The following is a 22,701-nucleotide window of genomic DNA, read 5'->3' on the forward strand; positions in this document are numbered from 1 at the left end:
GATAATTCTATCTAATTACAAGAATTAGGAATAAAATTGCTAGAAGACGATAATGTGGGATGCAAATATCACAAAATGTCAAGAATTACTTGAATATACAAAAAGTGTATCTATCTAAATACGAATTCAACCAAAAATCGTTACAATCATCCAGAACCGTATCACTCGTCCATTCTTGTGGGACGACAGCACCAAAACTTGGTATCAGATGGACACTACGCACAATGTTTGCCAATGGCACAATACTTGCCAATTTTTCACCACCACAGAACGATCACGAGAGCTCATAAAGTCCATGGCGTCGATCGGGAGCTGAAGAGAATGGTGTAAACCACTCGATGTAAGCTAAGTGTTTGGGTACCTGGACTGTTGGCGGCAAAAGGAGTGGAAGTGACTTTGGTGGTAATGCAAAAATGACTCGTACTTGGCCAACGCGGAAACCTAGACTCAGTCGATGGTGAGTAATTCGTAATGTAAATAGTGGTGGTGAAACATACCTTGTATACCAGCGCTAACAATATCAGTATTCGGACCGAGACTCACAAGAGCTGTATCTGACCGACGAGCCAATGGAGAAGAACCTGAGCTCTGCTGTGGTCTGGCATGCACAGAGTCCAATGTGACTGTTGCGTCGCCATGATCACAAGTATCCACCGAGAGCCACTTAATCTTGTGGAAAACTGGAAGACTTCGGAATGGGAGATGGACATCGTGTGCCAACACATCCAGTGTTTGACTAGAGAGGCACGGATCATTAGTGTGGCTGAGTTGTGTGATATAGCGTGCAAGTGCTTCGTGGAAATAAGTAGTGCCGTAGTCTTCAATCAGCTTGTCTATATTGACGGCCTTTGCACTAGGGTGCTTTGTCATCGTCTGAAGCCGACGGAAAGTCATATCAGGAGGACGTGAGTGGTAGGGCTCGGACTCGTGATTGCCAGCAAGTCGCCAGTTGATGTACTTCTCATAGCGCAGAACCTTCTCCTTTCGTTCGAGCCAGCGTGTCATCTGCAAAAATTCATCTTTATGATTTGTAGCGCGGTAAGCGTCCTTTGCATAATCAATATGAAGTCGTTCGGTGTACTCTGTATTATAATTATCCGTCGTCCCCAACATCATTATCATGAGAGTGTAGTGGCGCGTTGCGTGCAGTTTTGGTAGATTGAAATTGTTTCGGATACCCAGCTCGACGAAAATGTCCTTATTGTCGTGAAAAAGATCGAGCACGTCGTCCAGCAGCTGCAGGGTCTCTGAGCTATGACAAGGATATTGTGCAAGATAGAGGAAATCGAGTAGACCCCGCACTGCTCATAGAAGTCGACCTGCATTTAGATTATTGGGCAATCGGATACCAATCACGATACCAAGGAGAAAGCGGCAGATTTGTGCATGTTCAGCACCGCTTATACGTGACAGGCTAGTGATGCCCTTCCTGAACAGATGGATATTATGGTTGGGAGGAAGACGCCGACAATGAGCATCTATTTCAGCAGCTCCACAAGCAGCCGACAACCATCCTAAGAGGTGCTTAATCAAGCCTTGATATAGTTGGTGTAATACGTCTGGTGTGATCGCACGGAAAATGTTGGTGAACGGGAGATCTTCCCAGAAAGGATGGACAATGGGCTTGATGCCTGCTACCGAGCAAGCGCGAACGAAAGATAAATTCCCTTCATTGAGAGTAGCAAGGGCATCTAGTACCTCGCTCAGTTTCTGTAAATGAAATGGTGCAGTATTGCTACCCATTTCAGCAGCATCGACATTGCATTTCGGACACTCTCCAAACTTGATTCCGGTAGCAAGGAGCTGCTCTGGGTAGTCACCAACAAAGCTAGCAAATAATAGATGGCAACGGCGGAGAGCGCCATCCCCACTAGCCATACAAAGTCCATCAAGACCAACTGACTTTAGCGGAGCGAGAACACGGCTCAAACACGCATGATATAGGTTTGCCAGAGTTTGGCGACGCGATGCTTTGTTGGTGATGTGTTCAAGTCGTGTACACGGCAAATATGCCAGGAGTATATGTGCGCCACGTGATGGTTTGCGTCGGATTTCTTTAGGGATGTTGCCAATGGTGAACCGTGAGATAGACGGGATAGACAGACTTGTTGCGGAACAAGGTCACTTGCGTTTTGTCGGACGAGATGATGATGGGAATGATGGTACCACCTGGACTGTGCTGATCCAGTTTTTTCTAAAGTATTGTAAGTAGATATCGCATAGTCATAATCAGCCCTCTGTACCTGTGTATCCCACCACCATTTTCCTGTGTGCATATCATGAAAGAGACGAACCGTTTTATCCTTGTCGGAATAATGCCGCTCGGGGGCAAATGCAAGATATCTTGCAAAATCAGGATCACCATACAGTGACCTGACACATTCGACCACATCGCGATAATATACGTCAAAGGCTTCACCAGCGACGACGATCTGCTCTCGCTTGAACTTTGGACGGCTACTCGGAAGCTCATGGTCGACAAGTGCGTTCAACTCATTCGCATTCTTGAAGGAGAGTGACAAGCGTTCGCTGACCTGTGATGTTCACTGTTAATTAAGACTTCATAAAACAAATAATAACCTTACCCCCTCGATTGCGAGCAAGTCTGAAAAAGCTGTCGAACTGACTCCGCGAAGTTTCGCCCATCTGGCGACCTCCCAATCCATCTTAGAAGTGAAAGGATGGTACAAATTTTCCTGCTCCGCATTGGCAAAATGAGCCCCGTAATCCACGTTTGCAGCATGATGGTTGGCTCGATTAGCTATTTGTTCACCAGCACGTGGATCTGGGTAAGGCATGACCACGCAGCCCTTGTGCACGTGCTTGAATATCCTGGTGAGTATTGTATTGATCTTCGGCCAGGTCTTCTTCGGCCAAGTCTTGACCGGGGTCGTCCATGCTACTGTCAACTGCTTCGACCGGAGGCTCCCATTCAGGTTCGGCATTCAACCCATCGTCTGACGCATCATCATCTGCATTGTCGTCACCACTAGTTTGCTCCCACACAAACTCCGGATCATCAGCCCGTGCAAACTCCAAGTCATCCTCACCATATCCTCCATCAGTATCAGGTTCATAGTAAGGATCATTGGCGTGTATTTGAGAGTGTGACTGACGGTACAGTGCTTGACAATGTGGGTTGCGGCTCTTTGCAAGATGCTGACTGAGACCCGTAACCGTAAGATTATCACGGGAACAAGCAGGGCATTGTGTGGACATGACTTCCTCCCGAATTCTGGTAGGAGTGAGCTGAGAGGACGAAAGGCGAAAACTTCCTCACGAATCGGTTGCTAACGCTGGAAACTTCCTCCCGAATTCTTGTGGAGGGAATGGGAGTGGCGAAAGGCGAAAACTTCCTCCCGAATTCTTGTGGAGGGAATGGCAGGTGGTTCCTAGCGCTGGAAAGCGAAAACTTCCTCCCGAATACTCGTGGCAGGTGGTTCCGTGACGACAGATGAAGAAAAATTCCTCCCGAATACTCGTGGCAGGTGGTTCCTAGGCGCCAAAAAGCGCAAACTTCCTCCCGAATTCTTGTGGAGGGAATGGGAGTGACGAAAGGCGCAAACTTCCTCCCGAATTGGTTGCTAACGCTGGAAACTTCCTCCCAAATTGTTGTGGAGGGAATGGGAGTGATGAAAGGCGCAAACTTCCTCCTGAATTCTCGTGGAGGGAATGGGAGTGACGAACTTGAAGCGCGAACTGCCTGGTCTGAGGTAAGTGTTAAATTAAACCCACGGCTTCACTCGGCGAAATACTCACCAAAGTTAAGGGCTCCATGTGGGCCCGTTACTAAGTTGGACTGCCTCTGATGCCCCCTGGAATGCAATAAAAATTCAGCAGCGCCCTCAAACTTTTCATTTTCCTCCCCACTCTTTCGTGTCACCATTCCCTCTAACATTATTTGTTAGCTTCCTGTCCTTTCAATCAAGTATACCATGTCCGCACCTGTTAATTCCCGCGAGCTGCGAAATGCGAAGAAAAAAGCTATAGAAAATGCTGGTAAGCAAGCGTCTTCAATTTGAATGAGAAAAATTTCACCTACAAGCGAGTTCAGTTTGGTTGCCTAAGCCAACAAAGAAAGCTCGCCAAGCACCTCAAGCACCCTCTGGTCTGGAATGCCCAGCGAAGAAGATCAGCAGCCTGAGTACCAACAGTGAATTTTTCAACGCCTACATAAACCAAATAGTACTCACCTTTGATCAGAGGATGTGCTGCGCACAAAAGCAAATGGACCGTGATCTGCGAAACTGAGTACATCAATGAATCTATAGTACGAAACATAGAAATTAGTACTGACTTGAATGACAGAACATCAGCGCTCATTGACCAACTCGGAGGAAGAGGAGGAGGATGGGGGTCACTTCAAGTCTAGTGGCAGTGAGACGGACTTGGAACCTGTAAAATCAAAGCCTCGAGGTTAGTTATAAGCTAAGTATCGCAAAAGGAAGTCTTACTCATGGCATAGGTGCACAGGCTTGTATCGACCTAACAAACTCCGTCGCACATATGCCATGCAAGATGTCTCCGTATTAGTTGATACTGACGAGCTCGACTCCGATGGTGATCAAGTGGACCATCCTGTCATGGCGAATGGTGGTGATACGGATGAGGAGAGTGAGCACGATGAACCAGAGACTACCGCCATGATGCTTGCTGATGAGGTAAGTGATAATAGTTTACTTAAGCAGTGACTCACGCTGTCACAATGACACAAGATCCCTTCGCTAGTCACTGACAGCATGAAGCCCAAGCGGGTTGTTCAAACGCACGGCAAATCACAGTCTGCCCGGGATCAAAAACACGCTGCGGAGGTGAGTCTGTTCTTATTCAAAAATGCACTGTCTAGACTTGACACAATCTACTAGATTCCTACCTGGCGCGATGTCGACAATGCTGTTTCAGAGTCCGAGGAAACTACTACTGCGGGCAGCGAACCCTCGGAACCTTACTCCAGTGAATTCGATGGTCCCAAAAAACTGACCTCTGCAACTCATTCAGCTCAGACAATGGCTGCTCTCATTCGAACAGAGAAGGGGAACATTAAATTACTCAACCAGAACCACCAGACTCAGCGAGTAGTCCGGAATGCGATTCTTGACGCCAAGTGTCACGTTATCTTTGTCAACGCTTACCCAGAACTTGTCGACAAAAACCAGATCTCGCTACAATCTTTACTAACTGTGGCCCAGAATCTTGATGTACCCGCCATCAAACAACATCTTCAGACAGATGCACAGTATGCCGCTCACCTCAGTAGCTTAGTAAGTCCTTTGCATGTCTCAAATATTCTGTTTTTTTCAACTATTTTTCATTACTCGAGGTTGAGCCGCGCATTCCGTTATTGCGCCGTGACTTGAAAATCACTGCATGTGCCAATATTGATGGCTACTTTCGTCTCGGCCAGAACATAGTCAAGGCCAGAAAGCTTATGGAGCAGCATGCATATGTGTATGCTTTGAAGTTCGATGTGAGTCCCATCCTTGTCCGTTCCACTGCTGCTCCTTCGCTTCGCACTCAGGAGCAGGTTTCTTTATCATATTCCCTTCTACATATCACCACCACTCCTTCGCTTCGGTCTAACCAACATCCCTCTTCCACAGACCGATGATGATGCTTCGCCCATCAGAAAAAAACCCTACCAGGGTGACCTACTCATTTTTCTACTATATGACGGAGTCTTTGATGGTGCGAAGTCCATCGGCGTCAAGTATGCGGGGCGCTTTGGTGAAATAGCGAGTAACAAGGGTAATCGCCCCAAAATACCAATTCCTTTGTTGGCACTCGTGGCGACAGCAGTAATGTTCTTCTTGCTAGGTCTTCGTGCTGCACTAACTCATTTTCAAGGTCTATGCAGCCCTTTTCTGGAAGACGCTTGGTTCCCCAGGGAAATTCAACTTTACAGGTAATCAATTCAGTGAAACTTATGTTTTTCACGTCAAGTTCCTCGAGAAGTTGAAGAAGGACGCTCCTGCGAAGTTTCACTGCATGATGGCTGATATTTACGAAGCCATACAGTACGTTTCGCTAGTGTACATGGTGTTGTTTTGACTCAGATACTGACACTACTGGAAGGGCCTTGAAACGCAAGGGCAACGATCATCTGGCCAGTGAACATCAAGATGCGCTCGCGCTACTCGACCTCGATGGGATGGCTGAAGATTAGTGGGTCGTTCATGATGGCGCTGATACATATCGCAGATTCGTTGTTCCTTGGTTCACTCTCCATACCCATAGATATTGCAGATTCATTGTTCACTCGTTCTCTCCATACCCATGAATATTGCAGATTCATTGTCCAGCTCCTTTTTGTGTACCGCAGTCGTGGTGATTTTCATACACATCATTTAATCAAATATTAGTCTTTTTTCTGGTAACATTGTCCGATGTGCGTGATTTGCGAACCAGAATTCAACAAATACTTTCTGCAATTCACAATGTTTTCGCGTGAAATATCATCAAATTTTTGATAATTATAATTCACGGAGAAGGAGGTAAAAAAGTCTGTCTAGCCTGCATAATTCTTCTAATTTTCCTAAAGCCCCTAATTTGAGGTAATAATCGAAAATTATCACAATTTAGTGAAATTATAACATTTTTTCCCCGGGAGGGTTTTCCTGATGTGCGCCGCAGTGTATCTGTACAAGTCTAAAATTTGGCAAGCCGCAGGCTCAGCGAATCTATCCAAGGGACTCTCCTAAAAGAGGTGCTTTCCTAGAGAATATAAATCATCAAACTCTGTTATGATGCTGTCCGGAAGCACATGATGCACAATTTTTTTTGTCATTGGCTCGAAAAATGCAGCTGCTGACAAGCTTTTGTCAGTAATGTGTAGGAAGAACCTCTTGTGAGTGGTTCTCTGAACCACTGGCAGTGTCACAACCCAATAAACGAATTAATGCTGGGCAGAGACTAGGACTCGAACAAAAGATAATCACAACAAGAGGAGGCAGCAGGTATGTCTTGGATTGCTCACTTGGAGATACAAGAGGTTTGAACTAAAGAACTATTGACTACAACTGTCTACCTATATACACATATTGAAAACTGAGATTGGAACTGAGTATGAACTAACTAACCAATCAGAATAATTAAAGGTATTGTACAATTCTATATATAGCTATGATATCATAACATGTGTTGCAGCCGCAGTAAGACTCTGGAACATTCCAAAAGGGTCACGTGGTGTGAGATCATCCTGTTCGGTATCTTCCGAAAGGTCACGTGACTTTGGTAACTCTATAATAGATGCAGCCGTGGGGATCTCTTCAACCATAAATACATTCTTAGGAACAGGCGCTGTGACTGGGCGCTTAAAGGACTTAGAATTTAGGAACATATAATGGTTTGTATTTGGAACTTGTGACATTACCCCCTCTCTAGGTTGAGCGTCATCGCGAAAGACATTTGGGCGGATAAATTTTCGACGCCACTCCAAGAATTCTTGTGTTTTAAACACCGATTTGTTAATTCTGCAGGGATTTAATGCCTTCAGATTTTGCCGGTGGAATTATTGAACTTTCAGCCATGCATTCTCTAGGTTTTCCTCAGGTTCCCATGTCGCTTCTTCTATTGGATATCCTTCCCACTCTACTAGGTATTGGAGTTTTGATCTGTGCAGTCTCGAGTCTAGGACTTTTCATACTGTCCATTCAGAATCGCCTTCTGATACAATCTCTGGTGGTGGACGATGATGTGGAGGTTTTTGGATTAAGGTCGAGGGGGAATGCGGAGTGAGTAATTCTACGTGAAATACTGGATGAATCTGATATTTTGCTGGAAGTTTCAGATGGTAATTTACATCACCCATCTTTTCCAATACTTCGAACGGACCAAGTCTTTGGTCAGAGAGTTTCTTATTTGGTCTTTTCTGATGGATGTTCTTGGCATTGAGCCAGACCATGTCTCCTTTCTTAAACTGTGGTGCGTCTTTTACTCCTTTATCGTAAAATCTCTTCATCCACTCATTAGCCATGCGTAGCATGCTTTCCGCATCTTCTTTTGCCTCTTTCATTACATCCACTTGTTCATCAGCTGCAGGTACTTTAGAATTGGAAATCAGTGAAAAAGTAAACTCGGGGTTGTATCTGTAGAGTACTTTGAATGGACTATGACCGGTTACAGTCACAGAGTTATTGTGAGCAAATTCTGCTATTGGAAGCCAGTCTACCCAATCATTTTGGCGGTAAGACATGAATATTCTCAGATATTGCTCTACTTCTTGATTTATTCTTTCTGTTTGTCTGTCTGTTTGAGGATGATAAGCCATTGACATGTTCCATTTTATGCCTAGGTGTTTCGACACTTGTCCCATAAACTTAGAGATGAATTGTGTCCCTCTGTCCGATATCACCTGTTTCAGAGTTCCATGGTGTTTCCATACATTATCTAAGAAAAGTTTCGCGATTCCTCGAGTGTCAACTTCCTTTTTTGTGGGTATGATGTGTGCTTGTTTCGTATATCAATCAACGACAACAAAAATAGAATTGAATCCTTCGCTTTTAGGCAAATCTACTATCAAGTCACAAGTGACTGATTGCCAAGGTCCTGCTGGTATTTCATTTGGTTTAAGCAGACCATGTGGTTGTGTTGGATGAATTTTCGTTGCTCTGCATCTATCACAGCCATTCACGTAATTGTGGACATACTTCGTCATTGAAGGCCACCAATAATTTCTGGAAATCAATTCTAAGGTTTTGGCTCGTCCTGGATGTCCAGCCGGTGGAGAGTCGTGAAACAACTCCAATATCTCTTGGTGGATCTCTTTGTCGTTTGGAACATAAACCACCAATCCATCCTCAGCATTTCATTCTTCAATCCCTCTGCGTAGTTGTACTAGTGCTGCTTTTAACGTTTCCAATGCTTTAGCGACTTCAGGTTCTTGTTCTGTGCATTGCCTTACCTTTCTCAGCAGTTGTTTTTCTCCTTGCACCAAAACTTGACCTCTTTTAGCAGCTTTTACAGTGAAAAACTCCGGTTTTAACAAAACACAATCAGAATTGTTGTTTGCTACCCCCTCTCTGTGGTCTTCTCTCCGAGATAGACAGTCTGCCTTATCGTTAACTACACCAGGCTTATGTTGGAGCGTAAATTCATACTCCACCAGGAACAAACTCCATCTGGCTTGCCTTCTTGTCAATTTTTGGCTCGTCATAAAGTACTCGAGATTCTTGTGATCCATCCAGATCTCCACATGATGAGGTTTTCCCTGCACATAGTGCCTCCATTCCTCCAATGCTCGAATGATTGCCAATAACTCTTTATTGTCAATGTCATAATTTCTTTCTGCATCATTCATCAATTTCGAGTAATAGGCTACGGGATGCCACATATCATCTTCCATCAGTTGAGATAGAACCGCTCCACTTGCGTAATTGGAAGCATCGGTTTCTATTTTCATTCTTTTCTCAACATCTGGCATAACTAGAATCGGAGCCGATGTGAACCTTGACTTCAGTTCATCGAAAGCACCTTGCTGTTTCTCCATCCAGTCCCATTTGACATCTTTCCATAATAGATCATTCATTGGTCTAGCAATGTCTCAGAACCCAAAGATAAATCTTCTGTAGAAGTTGGCGAAGCCCATAAACACTTGTATGTCTTTAATGCATTTGGGAACTGGCCAGTTCATTACTCCTTCTACTTTTACAGGGTCCATCCAAACACCGCCTTTTTCCACTATCAACCCGAGGAACTCGACTTCTGACTGTTTGAAGCTGCACTTTTCAGGCTTCAGATACAAGTCATTTTCTTTTAGTCATTTCAGTACTGTGCCTAAATAGGAAACGGGTCACTTAACCTTAATTTACGATTTCCAGTGCGAGCATGGAGTATTGTGATGGAAAAAGTATATGGAATGAAAGAAAACAATTCTGGCTATCATAGTTATGTGTTGTTAGAATTTTAGGAAAGTGTTATGAAGATCCATGAATATTTTGCCAGAGCATCTCAATTTTGGTCAAAACCAGTGTAACAGGTCAGCCGCCGGCAAACTCCGGTACCCGAAATGGCAACTGGTGCGCATCAAGGCTTTGCACATGCATGACGAGTGCTCTGCCGCACAGGCTGCTGTTTATCAACAATCGCAAAGTCTGCATTGACTGCAGCTGCAGCATGATTATCATCCTCACCATCAAGGACACTTATTTGAACATCCATTGGACTTTGGACCAGGACCACATTAGAGTGTAAATAAGCCAATGGGTTGTTCACCTGGCGCAGGATGGGTTGAGGACGAGGGTGGGGACACATATTTGAAGGCTGAAGAGGTTCAAGAATGTTATCATTGATGAGGTTGAGATTTTCTGAGCCATGATGAGGTGAGTCTTCATTTTCACTTTGCATAATTTGTTGACAGATGGTTTTTGATGCTCTCTCCAACTGCTCACGTTCTTTCTCTGCTTGCATGGCAATTTTGTGGTCGCATGCAACACATTTCTTCACCTCTGCATCTGCTCGTTTTGCTGCTGCTGCGGAACACTTTGCTTCGACTGCAGCTTTCTTTGCAGCTGCTTCTTTGGCCTTGCGAGCCAACACCAGCTCCCGCTTAGCTGCCTTTTGAGCATCTGCAATTTGCTTTGCAGCAAGTGTCACCACATTTTTGATGGCCTTTGCAGCCTCCTTTGCAGCTGCACGTTGGTGACGCTCCTCTCTCCATCATAAGTCTTCTTCAGCCTTTTCATGATCTCGTATTACCTGCTGAATTCCTCTGAACTTTCTCGCAGCCTCGGTGTGAACAACCTTGATGTTTGCAGTCCATTCAGCTTTTGCGAGGGCATTGAGCATCTCATCACAGGTCATGTGGCGAGAGCCCGAGCCACCTTCCCTCCGTAGGCCGTTCTGCTTCTGTCCAAACAACTGCTGTCGCAACCATCCATTTCAGCTTCCATCAACTTCTTCATGGCATAGTCGGCCTCCATCTGCTGTTTTTCCTTCTCTGCCCAATCACAGAGTGCATAATAGCCAACAATGTAAGCTTTACAGGATGTGTTCCGGGGCAAAAGGGGTGGAAAGTCAACAAGGCGATATGATACTGCTTTGCTGCTGTTGCTGGGTGGAACACTACTGACGAGAGTTTGTGTTGCACTGGTAGGTTCATTATGCAATGTTTCAGCTGTTGCTAATGATGTTGGAGCTTCACTTCCTGTTTTGTCGGAATCGGTAACATGATCTGAGTCAGTCTCGGCTGCAACCTCCAAGAGTGTAGGTAGTGTGGCTGGTACAGGTTGTGCTGGCTGTGTCGTAGTGTTAAGTGTGGGAGCATATGCAGCATCCTTGATGATCTTGGGGTCTAGTGGATGGATGCCTGTGTTGCGGAATGCTGCCTGAATGGTGGATGGAGTAAATGCTCGTTGGCGAGCTTTGTGGTAGAATTCAGGAAAATTGCCTTTTGTAATGCTAATGCCTGCTTCGCTTGCCCTGTTCACCTCTGACTTCCAGCTCAATGCCAACGGCCCAAAAACACCAACATCACAAGGTTGAAGATGATGTGTTGTGTGTGATGGCAAGCAAAGTAGGACGATATGGTGATCATGACAAAATTTCACAAACTTGAATGTGCAGTGCGAGTTATGGCCATCGAGGATGAGCAGCCTCCAACCGCTTGATAGATTATGGGCTGCACTGGCAGGATCGAAGTCGTTCTGCAACCACTTGAGTCCAAGCTCATTGCCGGTCCACCCGTTTGGAGAAACTGAAATACTGCTACCCAGTCAGAAATTGGCAAGAGACAAGCTCTATTTGACCATACCTTGCTTTGTCAGGATTTTTTCGTGACCGTGTGAGGTTACGACACAGTGCTTTGAATATGACTGATGGAGGCAGTGAACTGCCATCTGCACAGACTGTTTCAATGATGGTCACAAGTTCATGATCACCATTTTTGAGGTGCTGGATAGTTTTCTGATCACAATCAACAAGAACGAGGGTACATTTTCCAATTCCGAGTTGCACACCCTTCTCATCCATGTTATAGATGTTGCTGGGAATGATATTGTAGGTTTTTATGAGCTCGACGAGGATGTTGAAGTACTCTGTCACTTGTGTGCGGTTCAATGCCTTTGCACGACAACATTCAAGTCCACTTGCCCAACGTAACTGTAAGTCAGGGTGGCAAGTTTGGAAGTGATGTGCCCAATGCTCTGACAAAGGTTTTCCGCCAAGAATGACTGAAGCTTGCTCTGCCACTAAGTGAAGTGACATAGGCAGCCCTCGATGGCCTAATGCTTTGATCCATTCTTTCAAAGCATTTTCCTAGGATGGAGTAAGCTTCTGTTCCTTTGTGGGGGCCTCGAACCTCGTTTTTCAGCCATTGTACCGTGCTGTGAGTGTCATTTGTGAAACCCTATAATCCAGAGCTGCTGAGCATAAGCTGTAGTTTGGCAGACCTTTGTCATTTATACCTGCTGCAAGGACAGCTGTAAGAGCAGCCTGCAGTGTCTGTTCTGTATTCTGTGGAGACATGGTAGTGGGTTGAATGCAAAATTTGGGGTGCGAGTCGCTGCATTTATGCCACCCCAAATACTATATTATGGCATATGAGCTAACATTGTTGATTAAGATTCAGAGAACACAAGTTCAGTCGTAAGTTTTATTCAAGAAAAGAACTAATCAGTGAATTACAGGTACATAGCTCACAATCTATTGTCCTCCTGTACATCATTGCTTACATTCCTTGGAGCTTCGTAGTTATCAGTACTGGGTTGGTGTCTATGACATGCTTCGAAACGGCTACCAGCCTCATCCATGTTGTAGACTATGGTATGGTATGTATTGCTGTCTGCGCACCCATTGTGTGATGTTGAAGGCAATGCATGAGAATCCTCACGATGTGGGGAAGTTGGAGGGGTGAACACATCAACTAGAGGAGGCATAGTACTGTCCTCATCAGAGAGTTTGTCTATCAGACTGTCAAACATGTAATCAGCTACCAGTACATTGTCAACAACAGAAACTTACTTCAGTAACTCCGAGTCATCATAGGCCACCTGTTGAAGGTGCACATCATAAATCTCACCATGTCTCATAAAGTGAGGCAGAACACTGTGTGAAGTGTCTTGGGCATCGGAAACACAATTGGACATCTAAATACATGAATTGAGTGTGTCAGGAGATGCAGAATATTAAAGAGAAAAGTATACACACAATTAAAACACTTGAACAATGAGGTAATGTTGATGAAAGACAAATTACCATTGAAGAGCCTTTATATGCTGCCTAATGATCATACACGATTTTCGGATCATACACTGCCCAGACAAATCAGAAAAAAATACCAGCATGCACATATTACCACCTAGTCCATTTATGTGAAGTTGGAACAAATTTCACATTGTGGTGATATTTTTATGGCTAGAACGATTGCCCACCATAGGCAAGAGGTGCAAGATGGTCTGTGACAAGATCCAGAGTTCCTGAGATGACCCTGTATGCTCCATGCAATGGATTCTTTAAGAAGAGGTTACCAGACATGGTATAAACCCTTGTGAATAGCCTGTTTTTTGTGAATGAGAATGTGGAAGTGGAGGAAAAGTTGAAAGGTCATCGAGGGCTTAGCGATGATGACAAAATCATACATTTAGCTTGACTGGGAGCACTTATTTCATTTATATCTCTTCGGGTTCTCATTCATTCGGCACAATTTCGTGAGACAGTGATATTTCGACTATCCTCTATATGATAACAAAAAATGCAAGGCCATAGATGTTGTGATTGGCTAGATAAACACTGGGTGACCCATTACTAGGGTCTGACCTATTGCTTACTCAGCCACAGTACCTCTTGTACAACCTCTCAGTGTTGCTCCCTATTGCCATTTGTGAATACAAGGATATCATCAATATAGACAACTACGGTCTTTCCATCAATTAAATCTCTGAATATCTGGTTCATCATTGTTTGAAACATGGCAGGGGAGTTTGTCAACCTGAAGTACATAACAGTTGGTTCATGGTGACCAAACAGCATTTTGAAGGCCGCCTTCCACTCATCTCCTTCTTTCATGTGAATATTGTTGTACCCCCATCTTACATCCATCTTAGAGTACATCATGGCACCGGTTAAAGCATCAATTAAATCTTGAGATCTCGGTAGCGGATACACATTTTTCACCGTCTTCTCATTGAGCTTTCTATAGTCCATTACCGGCCTTAACTTGCCATCTTTCTTGGCCACAAAGAAGAAAGGTGCTGCCACTGGAGACTGTGAATCTCTAATATGTCCCAGTGCGGTCTCAGCTTTTAACCAATCTTTCAAGGTATCCATCTCCTTAGGTGACAAGGGGTAGGGTTTCGCATTTGGCAGAAGATCACCATCGTTCTTAAGATCTATTGCATGATCCCATTTCTTTCTTCAAGGGAAGCGCTTAGATTCTTCTTCTGAGAAAACTCCCAGGTAATCGTGAAGCCAATTGGGAACCATTTCTTCAACCAATTTCTTCACCTTCGTTGCTTCTTCTGCAACCTTCTGTTCTGTGGCGACCGAGGCTTTATACTTGATCCATTCTCCAGGATATTCTTTGTCTTCTATTTCCTCAACTGTTGCCCTTTCATTGCCATGTCTTCTTTGTCATCCTCTTCTGTGGGAATCAGATCTGGCACTTCTTCCATCTTTTTTTGTTCTTTTCTTTTTTCTCTATTTTTTTGTCTTTGTTCTTTTTTAGTAATACATTTAACCAGGCATTGAGAAAGTGCAAATTGTCCAGTGTTCCAATCTATTTCCGGGTTGTGATATCTTAGCCAATCTATGCCGATAATAACATCATCGCTTCCTAAGTCCGTAACCATGAAAGCTGCTTGATCCTCAACATGATGACTAATCTTTAGACCTAATTCTGTGAAGTGTGTCATTGATCCAGCAGCATTTAGCGAGCTGTTGATATTTTTAACTGGAATGGGTCTTAATAATTTACGACACTGGACCTCATTCTTTTTTACAGACTTTTCACTAATAAATAATGTTGATGCATCACAATCCACTAGTGCTTTCACATCTGCTTGTTGGTTCTTTCCTTTCAATGTAATCGGAATATAGAAATGCTCAGATTTTGATTTAATATATACTTCTGATACATCTGAAAATGTAGATAGAATGGAGAAATAATTGTTTGGGTCTAAGTTCGCAGACTTTAACTTCGACCCTTCTAAAAATCCTTGCCTTTCTCAGACTTAATCCAGTCCTTGAACCAACTCAGCATAGATTCCTCTTGTGGCACTGTAGTAGCCTTCACCTGCGCTTTTGGTGCGACTGCGTCTTTGCAGTTTCTAGCCATATGGCCTTCTCCTCCACAGTGGTAACATTTGAAAGAACCAGTCTTTCCTTGAGGTTTGGGAGTGCCTCGCTGTTTGCTGGAGTCAACGTCCATGGCATCGCTATCCTTACTAGGGCCAGCCTTGTATTCAGGGTTTTTGGGGCCTTGTTTAGGGGTCCACCAAGAGGTCTTCTTCTTGTCTGTGTCTAGCTCTTCAAAATTGTGTCCAATTTGGATTGCGTGTTCCACCAGTTTCTTCATGGTGTCTTTGTCCTTGTAAGGGACATGGGCGAGCTGCATTTTAACACAGTCTTGAAGTCCCATTCTGAACTTCTGGCATTGGTCGTAGTCGGAGAAATGTGTGTGTGCAGCTTTTTGTCTGAAAGCAGCTGCATACTCTGGAACTGAGGATGATCCTTGTCTTAAGGATTCCAGTTCTTGGACCACCTTTCCTTCTCGGTCTTCTTGTCCCCACATGGCTTCTAGATCCGCTTTGAAAGCTTCCATAGTGAGTTTGTCTTCTCCAGTGTTTGGGAGTCTTGCAATGTAAGGTTGCGCCCATTCGGCTGCAGTACCTTTCATAAACGATAGCATAATCCCTATCTTCTGGATTTCTTGGATTGTAGGCCATTGTGAGGCGTACAATGCTACTTGTGCTATCCAAGTCTGAAGTTCAACAGAGTCTTTTTCTCCTGTGAAGTCCATGGGTTTGGCATATTTGATGTTGGGGGTGGATGATAAAATGCTAGCTCCTACGGAGCCAAAGGATGGTTGTTGAGACTGTATCTTCATAGTCTTGTCTTCTTGCATTTCTAGGCGTAGCACAAGATCTTTGTTTGCTTTTTCTAAAATCACGTTCTTTGCTTCTAGTTCTACGACTTTAGACCTGAATTGATCCGCCTGGTTTGCAAGTGCTTGGTGTATGTATTGCACTACCTGTTCAGGGGTTGTAGGTAGCACAACTTGCGCAGTTGGTGATGGTAATTCAGACATAGTGCCAGTTGTGTTCTGGAACCTGATTCACTGATGTCTGTTTGAAGAGCTGCTCGTAAGGGTTCTTCCGGAAGGGAATGATGGTGAAAAGAAGAAAGTATTCGTAAATGGAAAACTGAAGCGGTCCCCAATATCTGATCGGATCTACCACATACTTCAGGGTCAAAGGGTTCTTTAGTCAACCCAACTGACACTTCCCTACTACTGACTAAAAAGGTTGGAAACTATACTTGATCAAGTAGGGACAATGCAATCTCCGTTTTGAGGGTACAAGCCTAGGACAAGTTATCACTCTTCCAGCTGAAGCTTACAAGTGCGAGTCTCACTAGGGTATGTCTCTAAATCCTCATAGGTCGAAAACACGGTTTGTCATCTAGACAGTTCTGCTATTGACTCGAAACGAGTGCCTATGTGCATAATGAAAAAAGGGTAGGTAAAAGGAAACTATAGTGACATTGAGCAGGCAGGGTCTTGGGCCAGCACTCAAAGTTGTAGTGAGACGCCTAATGTCATCAACACCTCTGTATACTGGCGGCTGCAATAAGACAGGGCCTGGTATAGGACTACTAACTACGAAAATAGATAGGTATGAAGAATGTGCTCAAATGAGCAAAGGATGAATCAAAAAGTCGCAGTGTTTAGACCAGGCAAAAAGAATAACAGCTTTGTCTTGGTTAACAATATGGATAGAATTCCAACATGGTCAAGCAAGAGAAAGAGATGTGCGAGAGTGTAACACGAGAGTCGGAGTCTCCTATAGTTTAAACCTAATGTCACAACCCAATAAACGAATTAACGCTGGGCAGAGACTAGGACTCGAACAAAAGATAATCACAACAAGAGGAGGCAAGAGGTTTGAACTAAAAAACTATTGACTACAACTGTCTACCTATATATACATATTGAAAACTGAGATTGGAACTGAGTATGAACTAACTAACCAATTAGAATAATTAAAGGTATTGTACAATTCTATATATAGCTATGATATCATAACATGTGTCGCAGCCACAGTAAGACTCTGGAACATTCCAAAAGGGTCACGTGGTGTGAGATCATCCTGTTCGGTATCTTCCGAAAGGTCACGTGACTTTGGTAACTCTATAATAGATGCAGTCATGGAGATCTCTTTAACCATAAATACATTCTTAGGAACAGGCGCTGTGACTGGGCGCTTAAAGGACTTAGAATTTAGGAACATATAATGGTTTGTATTTGGAACTCGTGGCAGGCAGGTGTGATTATGGACTCAGAGGATGTGACTATATGCTATCTTTGAAAGCATGATACTGGGGGCAGGAACCAATTTGCCTAAGGTAGCAGCTGTGCAGATTCTACCTTAACATACCTCATGTGACAAGTGTGACATCAGCAAATTCCCTATGAGATTGCATAAGATTACAATATTTACCTATATATGAGAACTTGTAGTTGTATTACAAATCAGTGCAATCAATTGTGGTGACTGTAAACTGATTGTGTGATGTTTACAATATCATGATTCCTGTCAGTGAATACAATCCCTTCATAAACCATCTGCAGAACTGCACACTTAGATTCTTGGATCAATTAGTGGAAATAATGGACTTGTAATTATTTTTGCATCATGGTACCAGTAAGGCTCATTCAACTACACTAATTTAGTTATTCCATGTGCAGCCAGTTGCACTTCCAACAAGTGCACCCTTCAGGCTTCCTCACAGTGCTTGATTTCTGCTTCCCAATGGTCCAACACAAGCCTATGCATGTATATCTGAGAGACCACTAGGGGTGCTGGAGCTTTATGGTAGGAAGGGATAGGCAGTGTCTCTGGCACCTTGGCTACTACTATGGCAATCATATACAGAGGGACAGATGAAGTGGCCAATGGCCTGCCAGGTTTGTTAATAAACTTTGATAGTAGTATCCTCCTAATCAGTTTGTGCCTGCATGTCTATTAGGAACAAGAACAAGACCTCCATAATAATCAAATGACAGGGAGGATAAGCAATATGACATCTATAAAACTATTTGCTTGTTGGCCCCTTGCATCATTGATGAAGTCCAGAGGGCAGGATGTTTAGTTATTGGCTCTATGGTAACATTATTGCATGCTTTCATGGCATAAGTTTATCTGAAATTTCGCAGCTTAATGATACATGCTGATGAGCTTGTGGGGATGACATCAATAGCATCAAAGAGAAGATTGTGCATTGGTGCCACTTTCTAAGTATTAATCCTTTGGTCCTTATCTCTATATGTCACATTCTTGGTTTCAATAACAAGCACATAGGAAAACTGTTGTGCTCTGAAAATTATGACTATTCTGATCCATTGTGAGTGTTCTTTTTCATGAAAATATTATGGTTGGACTCAAGACAGCCTTCAAGAGTTCAAAATGGCCTTTGTGACAGGTCAATGGTAGTTACATCTTCATAGTTCCCCTGTTTGCTTTGGCTTAACATGGTAGTTGACCCTAATGACTTTTTTAAAGGCTAGTTGGAGAATGAGTTGCTTGTTCAGGTGAGTAGTGTTACTCTGTACTAAGGTCAACCTGACAAGTTTTTCAAGGGCTACTTGCATATTTTAAAGTCTCCTAGTTTGGTGATTCATTTAGATGTTGTGTCAGACAGGCTTACCACATGACATGGAAATGCTGCACTTCATGACATTTAAACAGTTAGCATTCCATCAATTATATATGTTGTGACATTGGTAAGTGTATCAGGCTACTGGCTTCTTAAGTTTGTGTCTCACTAAGGTGTTTGTAGATTTGTTTTGTACTCTCTTCTTAGGGTAGCATGTCCTGTGGTCACAAGTCTCAATTCTCTTATAAAGCATTTTACAACAATATTGTTAGAACGACCTTTGAAGCACTTGATGATGGTAAACTGGCAGCATTGTGCATGTAGTGGAACAGGTATGAGAATTCTTTGTATTGTATTATTTTTTATCTCAATGATGTTCATCTTGGCAGGCATATATTCTCGGACATCATAGATTGTGACAAGGGGGATGAGGGTGAGGATAGTGTGATAACAATGATGAAGGCTCAGACAGCAGCAAGAAGGGCAGCTACTAGTACAGTATAATAGTTTCACATTTCCTATATCATTGTAGCTGGCATTGTTTGACAGTGAATTTATCTTTTAAATATATTTCATTTTGATTCTCATTGTAGGGCAATGGTAGCATGATTACCTGTCTTGACCACAGATTTATATTGTGTGTGTAATGATACTACAATGGATGCAATATTTTGAAAAGTTGCCAGTTGTTGCCAAAATTGTGTGAGCGCAATTTGATGACAATCAAACATAATTTCATAAAGAATTTTCTGATGGATGAAAAAGTGACTGAAGACAAAATTTGTAATATCAATTAATCAGGAGCCTTATGCATCAAACAGCTACTCAGTTACATTGGTAGTAATACTGCAGATATTTTCTGTTAATTTAGAACTAACAGAAATGGAGTAAAACATTTATTATTCGAAATATCCGAAACTGTTATTAGTGGAGTATAAAGTCAATGTGCTGTGTCATATTGCTGATACTATCCTTGCACCATGGGCAACAAAACATATGGACAGAAGTGCTCAAGAGACAACCTGGTATTAGTACGAGCATTAAAGAAAAGGTAAAAGACTTTAGTTCTGTGTTCTGTGTCAGAGAATAATAAAAATGTAAGTAATGCACCTCATAAATAGACTAGACAATCTACATTATTTTGCACATACTAACTAATACTTATATGTTTGACTAACTAATTATTTACACTAGCAGTATATATTTTATCTTTGAGCTCGATACATACAGTAGTACCTTATTTATTTATTCTTTATGCTTGCTTGTGCACATTCAGCATTACTTGGCATATGCTTACATACTTATCCTGCATAGCATCACAGTCAGTTACAACAATGTGAGGTAGGTAGAATCCATATGACTGCTACCTTATGGGTCAAATGTTGAACCCAGTGTAATCTCAGACAAACTCAGATCACTTTTGGTTTTGGTAGAAAATATTAAATTAAGTTTTTGCTTGCATTTTCCTTAGTTACTATTAATTTGAGTCATTCTTTCACATATACCTTCTACTCAGTGTATCTACACATTTTGATCTAACATTATATCTACCCTGTCATATGTTTTTGTTTTAATTTTTCCATGGGGCCACATGATGACCACATTTTCAACAAGTCATAAATTTATATTTTGAGTAAATTTCAACTGTAATGAATCTTTATTTAATCATTTTTCATTGAAATCAAGCTAATAAGTTTTTGTCTATAAATGCAAGCAACATATTACCTTGATTCTGATCACATTTTAAATAGTTTTTACCCTATGTTCCTTCTATTTCTATGCTTTTGTTCCTCTGATATATAATAAAGATACATTCTACCAATGTTAATTTTCACTACTTATATTTAGTTATATGGCAAGCCTTAGCAAGAGAAAATGCCAAGCAATTAGTTAAATAATATTACTAGAATAACATATCAGAGTAGATATAAAATTGAAACAGGTGATAACATACCTTTAGTTTTGTATATAGAAGATCAAGTGCTTAGAGACAGTGATGGTCTGCCTATGTGACACTTAGTTAGACCATATAATAGGCCTAGCTTATCTTGAGGCATTCTAATTAGTATGATCTGCAGGATATAATAGTACTTATGCTCCTACTTTTTTATCTTGTTTGACCTGACATATGATTGGAAAATTTTCAATTAAGCAGTTATGCCCCCCCTTCCATCAGCTTTTCTGAACCCTATCCTAGGAGTCTCCAAACATGTTTTGGTCAAAAGTCTAGTTAGACTTTACCCAAATACTATATCAATTGTTATTACTAAAATCTAATTATCAATCAACCTTTTATTTACTTTATAAAACAAACTAAACTTATCTAGAGCCTAAAACTAATTCAGCATGTACACTCTATACTTACTAATAACCAGACCTCATACTCTATTATAAATTTAATTCGTATGTCTCTCAATGTCTTCTTACTCTAGAAAATTTCCATTGTCTGGGCACAGAGACCATGAAGGATGGAAAATGGAGTTTAGCAGGATTTGAATAGTAGAGAAAAAGCCACAGGAACTTAGATATCTGGTGTCAGTAAAACAAATAAATAAGTGAAAAGGAAAGTTTAAGGTTTTTGGAATAAGTATAACTAGTATTAGAATTTTGAACCCTGAACTTTACAGAGTTATTTTTTCAAGCCAAAACATAGGTCAGTTTTGTACTGAATACAGGCAGGGATAGGGGGTTTGTCCAGGAAGTGTACAAAATCACTGTAGAAATGAGAAAATAACCAGACCCTATCTGGACATGGTTAAGCTGTTTGCCTAGACACAATCTATACCTAGTAGTCTATCTGTACTTGAAATAGATGTGAGGAATTCAGACATTGCAAAGGTCAGAATTTGGAGAAAAATGGACTCACAGTTAGAGACGACATGGTGTAAACTAGACTACACACACCTTCTCACCACCAAACCATATATATCCAAGTAGTGTTCTAAACCAGACACTAACCAGGATACAAGTACCCTCAAAAGATGTATCTAGATGTTGGGATAGCCCAAAGTATCAAATCACCACAAAAATTGACAAGTCTTTTCTTTACTACTCACTTCACATCCAAATCATGCTCATGTTCTAAGACCACACCATATGCCTCAAACTACCTCTCAAATACCCTAAAACAATATGTGTCACATTTATTCCAGACATATCTGGGCCCCTTGTATGTTTTGTTTTATTTATTGTTGAAAAATTAGTGTCTCGTGTTGCTAGATAATCAAAATTGTACTATCCACTTGCACAACCACAAGGTCTCCCAAGATACTCAAGGAACAAGGTATGTGCACATATTTTTTGCATCAGATGTTGCTGAGACATTTCTAGCACTTCCCCAACATCTGTGCATATTTATTGGCCCAGGAATAAATGATTCTTCTGTGAAACCGTCTATTTCTAAAAATCCACCCATCATGGACATAGTAGGAGGTATGAAATGGCCCCAAGATCCAAGGCCACTGTATGGTATTAGATGCAGATTATATCCAGTGGTTTGGTCAAATTGGTGAGCACATATTTGGTTTAATTCAGTGTACATTGATGATGACAAAGTCATCTCCAGGAGCGGGCTCAGGATTGTAGCACTTTTCTCCTGGATTGTGACCAAGCTGTACATGCAAGCCAAGTGACTGTGACTTCAATAAGATCCAAACAAAAAAGTTTCATGCCACTCCTAAGGTAAGATATCAATAAGTACTGGAGGATAGACAGATATACAAAATACACCTCAATTCTATGGAGCGGATTGTGTGTAAGCTTGTCAAGCACACACATACAACACATCATTTCAACTCCAAAGCAATCACAATGATGGTACAGCAATTTTCCTTCACCTTTGCAATTGCATTCATTTTGCAGAATGTCATTTCTATGGCCCTTCAAACAGATCGCCTC

The 22,701-nt window shown here is 42.2% G+C and overlaps 4 protein-coding genes across 4 annotated transcripts; 3 read left to right on the forward strand and 1 right to left on the reverse strand.

Moving 5' to 3' along the window:
* Positions 1–85: 85 nt before the first annotated feature.
* HD556DRAFT_1428325 (uncharacterized protein) lies at positions 86–3,219 on the reverse strand (the record flags this gene model as incomplete). The annotated part of the gene is made up of 8 exons (XM_041304703.1): positions 86–245; positions 279–441; positions 498–1,301; positions 1,350–2,104; positions 2,142–2,194; positions 2,244–2,534; positions 2,586–2,696; positions 2,920–3,219. 8 exons carry the CDS (start codon positions 3,217–3,219, stop codon positions 86–88), a joined length of 2,637 nt encoding a protein of 878 aa, XP_041167853.1.
* A 716-nt stretch (positions 3,220–3,935) lies between these two features.
* HD556DRAFT_1302543 (uncharacterized protein) lies at positions 3,936–6,698 on the forward strand (the record flags this gene model as incomplete). Its single annotated transcript, XM_041299504.1, has 12 exons — positions 3,936–3,999; positions 4,055–4,153; positions 4,309–4,416; positions 4,474–4,661; positions 4,716–4,811; positions 4,866–5,261; positions 5,321–5,467; positions 5,601–5,795; positions 5,845–6,014; positions 6,073–6,162; positions 6,360–6,385; positions 6,631–6,698. 12 exons carry the CDS (start codon positions 3,936–3,938, stop codon positions 6,696–6,698), a joined length of 1,647 nt encoding a protein of 548 aa, XP_041167854.1.
* Positions 6,699–17,888: 11,190 nt separating this feature from the next.
* Positions 17,889–19,308, forward strand: HD556DRAFT_1302544 (uncharacterized protein; the record flags this gene model as incomplete). Its single annotated transcript, XM_041299505.1, has 7 exons — positions 17,889–17,984; positions 18,028–18,115; positions 18,387–18,552; positions 18,599–18,630; positions 18,897–18,931; positions 19,012–19,118; positions 19,194–19,308. The coding sequence occupies 7 exons, from the start codon at positions 17,889–17,891 to the stop codon at positions 19,306–19,308; spliced, it is 639 nt and encodes a 212-aa protein (XP_041167855.1).
* Positions 19,309–21,785: 2,477 nt separating this feature from the next.
* Positions 21,786–22,436, forward strand: HD556DRAFT_1302545 (uncharacterized protein; the record flags this gene model as incomplete). Its single annotated transcript, XM_041299506.1, has 6 exons — positions 21,786–21,813; positions 21,957–21,973; positions 22,024–22,087; positions 22,171–22,236; positions 22,280–22,312; positions 22,339–22,436. 6 exons carry the CDS (start codon positions 21,786–21,788, stop codon positions 22,434–22,436), a joined length of 306 nt encoding a protein of 101 aa, XP_041167856.1.
* Between the last annotated feature and the right edge of the window lie 265 nt (positions 22,437–22,701).

Source organism: Suillus plorans (assembly GCF_016647745.1).
Source record: "Suillus plorans strain S12 chromosome Unknown HD556scaffold_1, whole genome shotgun sequence".
NCBI lineage: Eukaryota > Fungi > Basidiomycota > Agaricomycetes > Boletales > Suillaceae > Suillus > Suillus plorans.